This window comes from Piliocolobus tephrosceles, unplaced genomic scaffold, assembly GCF_002776525.5.
Source record: "Piliocolobus tephrosceles isolate RC106 unplaced genomic scaffold, ASM277652v3 unscaffolded_23642, whole genome shotgun sequence".
Taxonomy (NCBI): Eukaryota; Metazoa; Chordata; class Mammalia; order Primates; family Cercopithecidae; genus Piliocolobus; species Piliocolobus tephrosceles.
The window spans coordinates 1-5,666 of NW_022306135.1; the positions used below are offsets into that span (position 1 = coordinate 1).

Consider the following 5,666-nt stretch of genomic DNA (forward strand, 5'->3'; position numbering starts at 1 on the left):
GGCTGGTCTTTTTTTTTTTTTTTTTTGAGACGGAGTCTCGCTCTGTCGCCCAGGCTGGAGTGCAGGGGCTGGATCTCAGCTCACTGCAAGCTCCGCCTCCCGGGTTGATGCCATTCTCCTGCCTCAGCCTCCCGAGTAGCTGGGACTACAGGTGCCCGCCACCTCGCCCGGCTAGTTTTTTTGTATTTTTGTAGTAGAGACAGGGTTTCACCATGTTAGCCAGGATGGTCTCGATCTCCTGACCTTGTGATCTGCCTGTCTCGGCCTCCCAAAGTGCTGGGATTACAGGCTTGAGCCACGGCGCCTGGCCTTTTTTTTTTTTTTGAGACAAAGTTTCGCTCTTGTTGCCGAGGCTGGAGTGCAGTGGTGTGATCTCAGCTCACCGCAACCTCTGCCTCCCGGGTTCAAGCAATTATCCTGCCTCAGCTTCCCGAGTAGCTGGGATTACAGGCATGCACCACCACACCCTGCTAATTTTGTATTTTTAGTAGAGACCGGGTTTCCCCATGTTGGTCAGGCTCATCTTGAACTCCTGACCTCAGGTGATCCACCCACCTCAGCCTCCCAAAGTGCTGGGATTACAGGCATGAGCCACCGCGCCCAGCTTTTTTTTTTTTAAGACAGAGTGTCACTCTGTCACCCAGGCTGGAGTGCAGTGGCATGATCTCGGCTCGCTGCAGCCTTTGCCTCCCAGGTTCAAGCCATTCTGATGCCAGGCTGGTCTTAAACTCCTGAGCTGAAGCGGTCCTTCTGCCTTGGCCTCCCAAAGTTCTGGGATTACAGGCGCGAGCCACCACACAATGAGTTTCGATATGCATGCATTCTAGAGATGTGTAGACATTCTAGTGACTTATAAATTTTGGGAAAAGAAGCCTGGAACCAGATGCCTGCTATACAGAGTAGGGACGTCTTCATTACTTCTACATTCCTCAGATAAGGAATTTTGCCTCCAATGGCCTGCTCGATGGCCACCGGGTGGTCTTTTTCTCTTTAATTTTAATTTGGAAGTAATTTCAGGCTTTTAAGTTGCAAAAATAGAACACAAGGCTCGCTCACATTCCCTTTACCCAGATTTATCAAAGGCTACCATTCTCCTCCCTTGTTGCCAAGTGGTAAGTTGGTTTTGAACGTCTAGAGCTTGGCCTAGGGTGAGGAAGGGCATTCCTGGAGCGGGGCACTGCCCAAGCAGAGCCAGGGACCCTGAGAGGCTTTGCTTCCCGCTCCCCTAGGCTCGGCTGGAGCGGGACTTGAGCAACAAGAAAATCTACCAAGAGGAGGAGATGCCCGAATCGGGCGCGGGCAGTGAGTTCAACCGCAAGCTTCGGGAGGAGGCTCGGAGGAAGAAGTACGGCATCGTCCTCAAGGAGTTCCGGCCCGAGGACCAGCCCTGGCTGCTCCGGGTCAACGGCAAATCTGGCAGGAAGTAAGTGGTGGGGCGGTGGCGGTGCCGGCTTAGCGACCAGTCCACATCCCCCCTCAACTTACATACTTTGTGGGGTACCCTCTCAGAACCTCGGATTCCCACTGCTGCGATGGAGGTGCTGGCACTTCCGTCCCTGTAGGGTTTTTTTGTTTTTTATTTATTTATGTTATCTTATTTTACTTATTTATTTTTTTGAGATGGAGTCTTGCTCTGTCACCTAGGCTGGAGTGCAGTGGCAGGATCCTGGCTCACTACAGCCTCCACCTCCCGGTTTCAAGCGATTCTGCTGCCTTAGCCTCCTGAGTAGCTGGGATTACAGGTGCCCACCACTGCCAGGCCCGGCTAATTTTTGTATTTTTAGTAGAGATGGGGTTTCACCATATTGGTCAGGCTGGTCTGGAACTCCTGACCTCATGATCCTCCTGCCTCTGCCTCCCAAAGTGCTGGATTACAGACGTGAGCCACCCCACCCAGCCTATTTATTTATTTATTTATTTATTTATTTATTTATTTATTTATTTATTTTGAGATGGAGTCTCACTCTGTCACCCAGGCTGGAGTGCAGTGGCTCGATCTTGGCTCACTGCAAGCTCTGCCTCCCAGGTTCATGCTGTTCTCCTGCCTCAACCTCCCGAGTAGCTGGGACTACAGGTGCCCGCCAACATGCCCGGCTAATTTTTTTGTATTTTCGGTAGAGACGGGATTTCACCCTGTCAGCCAGGATGGTCTCAATCTCCTGAGCTTGGGATCTGCCCGCCTTGGCCTCCCAAAGTGCTGGGATTATAGGCGTGAGCCACCGCGCCCAGCCACCCAGCCTACTTATTTATTTTGAGACAGGGTTTCACTCTGTCGCCCAGGCTGGAGTGCAGTGGTGCGATCCTAGCTCATTGCAGGCTCCAACTCCTGGGCTCAAGAGATCTTCCCACCTCAGCCTCCTGAGTAGCTGGGACTATAGGCGTGCCCCACCATGCCTGGCTCGTTGTATTTTTGGTAGAGATGGGGTCTTGCTGCATTGCTCAGGCTGGTCTTGAACTCCTGGGGTCAAGCGATCCTCCTACCTTGGCCTCCTAAAGTGCTGGGATTACAGGCGTGAGCCATTGCCCAGGCCCTGGGGTTGTATTTTTGAAGATAGTTCACTGAGTTGGTTATCGTGCCTGGCTCCGAGGCAGCTCTGAGTACCACAATGCAGGAAGCTTGGGTGGCCAGCCCTGGGGGCGCATGACACTTGAGATGACCTCTCGGAGGGGGCAGACTGAGGCCAGAACGGGAGGGGTCTAGGTTAGGTTGATCAAGGGCGCTCCAGGCACAGCAGTTGGGTGATAGTGACAGACACAGGCAGCTCACACAGAGCAGTGGGTGCCAGGATGTGCTGGACCCAGTGGAGCCTTGGAAAGCTGTAGGCAGGGAAGGGGCGCTCACCCAGATTGCCTGGACCTTTGGAGTAGAAGAGAATGAAGTGGAGGCCTTGAGGAGGCTGGGCAGTTGTTTAGGCTTGAGGGAATGGTGGCCCGGGCCAGGTGTCCACTTCAGATTTGGCCATGCCATGGCTGGGCATGGTGGCTCACGCCTGTAATCCCAGCCCTTTGGGAGGCCGAGGCGGGCGGATTACTTGAGATCAGGAGTTCGAAACTAGCCTGGCCAACATAGTGAAACCCCTTCTCTACTAAAACTACAAAAATTAGCTGGGCATGGTGGCGGACACCTGTAATCCCAGCTACTCGGAAGGCTGAGGCACGAGAATCACTTGAACCTAGGAGGCGAAGGTTGCAGTGAGCCGAGATTGCGCACTGCACTCCAGCCCAGGTGACAGAGCAAGACTCTATCTCAAAAAAAAAATATCTGGCCATGCCTTCCCACCCCATCCTCTCACTTGGCTCCTCAGTTTCCCGGGTATGGCCCACAAGTAGCAGAGCAGGAGGCAAATGTAGACGGTCTGACTGCAGGGTTGGGCTCTTCTGAGATAATCTCACGTGGTCTGTCCAGAAATGATCCTGATGCGCACATGCCCAGCCCTTTGCAGTGTAGGTGTGCCAGCGCTGTTCCCCAGATGTGAGAATTGACAAGGCCCAGCTGGTTGAAGGCCTCATGGGCATTCCTTGGTCTTCCTCCTATGGCAAGTGCCATAAAGGAGGCAGGCCTGGGGGGACACAGGCAGGGCTGGGCTGGTGCCTATGGGCCAGGCCATGACCGTGGCTCCCTGCAGGTTCAAGGGCATCAAGAAGGGAGGTGTGACAGAGAACACATCCTACTACATCTTCACCCAGTGCCCCGACGGGGCCTTCGAGGCCTTCCCCGTGCACAACTGGTATAATTTCACGCCGCTGGCCCGGCACCGCACGCTCACTGCCGAGGAGGCCGAGGAGGAGTGGGAGAGGTGAGTGGACTGTGTGGCGGCTGAGGACAGAAGTGAGGGAAATGGGGTGCCTTGCTGTGGGTATATCACCAGGCCCTGTGCTGGGAGCTGGGGACTCGGGTAACCAGGGCAGACCCCACTCAGCCATTTCGGAGCTGTCAGTTCAGGGGGAAACAGATAGGAGAGGGTGACCTGGAGCTCAAATTGGCAGAGCAGGGTGGGATCTAACTGCCCCCTTGGCTTCCCACAGGCCGCAGGTCACACAGCCTGATCCACTGCAGGGCAACAGCTCCAGGCAGGGCATACTGGGAGGGTTTCTCTAGCAGTGTCATTGGCCTCAGAGGTGGGGCAGGTACAGTTAAGGGCTGTGGAGAGACAGTGCATGAGGCCAGTGTGGAGTGACTGTGGGCAGGGGGACGAGGCTGGGGGCCCAGAGCACTTGGTCTTGGATGTTATGGCTTTGGATGAGACCTTAGGGCCACCACCGCGCCCTAGCCCTAGGGCGCTTGCAGATGGTGGGGAGGTCACTTTGGATGCATCTGCAAAATGGCATTTGCACAGGTCACAGATCAGCAGATGCTCAAAGAGTTGATGGCTCACAAAGGGTTAAAAAAACACCTTTTTCCCTCTTTGCTTTAGTGGTTTTTTTTTTTTTTTTGAGACTGAGTTTCACTCTTGTTGCCCAGGCTGGAGTACAGTGGCGTGATCTCAGCTTATTGCAACCTCTGCCTCCTGGGTTCAAGCAGTTCTCCTGCCTCAGCCTTCCGAGTAGCTGGGATTACAGTTGGCCATCACCACGCCCGGCTAATTTTGTTTTTTTTTTTTTTTTTTTTTTTTGAGATGGAGTCTCGCTCTATCGCCCAGGCTGGAGTGCAGTGTCGCGATCTCGGCTCACTGCAAGCTCCACCTCCTGGGTTCACGCCATTCTCTTGCCTCAGTCTCCCGAGTAGCTGGGACTACAGGCGCCCGCCACCTTGCCCGGCTAATTTTTTGTATTTTTAGTAGAGACGGGGTTTCACCGTGTTAGCCAGGATGGTCTCGATCTCCTGACCTTGTGATCCGCCTGCTTCGGCCTCCCAAAGTGCTGGGATTACAGGCGTGAGTCAGCATGCCCGGCCTAATTTTGTATTTTTTGTAGAGACAGGGTTTCACCATGTTGGCCAGGTGGTCTCAAACTCCTGACCTCAGGTAATCTGCCCACCTTGGCCTCCTGAAGTACTGGGATTACATCCGTGAGCCACCACGCCCGGCCCGCTTTAGTTTTTAGTCATTTTCTTTGGTTTTAAAATTTCTGGAGTCATAGGTTGGCTCAGCTCCAAAAGCAACCCCGTAAATGGCACGCGGTCAGAGCATCCTCCCCTCCAGGTCTTGAGCCTCCGAGCCTGTGTCCTGGTCTCCTGGAACAGCATCCCCTGGTCTTCCTGCCTGCTCCACGTTGGTTGAGTTCCTGGGGCTCCATTGTAAAATCCATCGATCAGTCTTTGCTGGGAGGGCAGGTTCCCTTTTGCTGTATTTTCCTTAGAATCTGCTTTGAAAGTTTTAGGGAGAAAAATTTGGCATTTTATAGAATTGTGTAAAACCTGGATGTTAACCAAAGGAGAAATGCCATCTCTTTTTTGAGACGGAGTCTCGCTCTGTTGCCCAGGCTGGAGTGCAGTGGCGCAATCTCGGCTCACTGCAAGTTCCGCTTCCTGGGTTTATGCCATTCACCTGCCTCAGCCTCCTGAGTAGCTGGGACTACAGGCGCCCGCCACCTCGCCCAGCTAGTTTTTTTGCATTTTTAGTAGAGATGGGGTTTCACTGTGTAAGCCAGGATGGTGTCGATCTCCTGACCTTGTGATCTGCCTCAGCCTCCCAAAGTGCTGGGATTACAGGCGTGAGCCACCGTGC

The 5,666-nt window shown here is 53.8% G+C and overlaps 1 protein-coding gene across 1 annotated transcript; it reads left to right on the forward strand.

Moving 5' to 3' along the window:
- Nucleotides 1–1,208: 1,208 nt before the first annotated feature.
- On the forward strand, nt 1,209–4,348 carry LOC113221352 (general transcription factor IIF subunit 1-like). The gene is made up of 2 exons (XM_026450686.2): nt 1,209–1,423; nt 3,627–4,348. The coding sequence occupies exons 1-2, from the start codon at nt 1,281–1,283 to the stop codon at nt 3,799–3,801; spliced, it is 318 nt and encodes a 105-aa protein (XP_026306471.1). The 5' UTR covers nt 1,209–1,280; the 3' UTR covers nt 3,802–4,348.
- The last annotated feature ends 1,318 nt before the right edge of the window (nt 4,349–5,666 follow it).

What these genes read in the sequence shown, in the direction of transcription:
- LOC113221352 (XM_026450686.2), top strand. Translation starts at nt 1,281, where the DNA reads ATGCCCGAATCGGGCGCGGGCAGTGAGTTCAACCGCAAGCTTCGGGAG. An exon ending in AACGGCAAATCTGGCAGGAA is followed by an intron (nt 1,424 to 3,626) that starts GTAAGTGGTGGG and finishes GGCTCCCTGCAG; the next exon opens with GTTCAAGGGCATCAAGAAGG.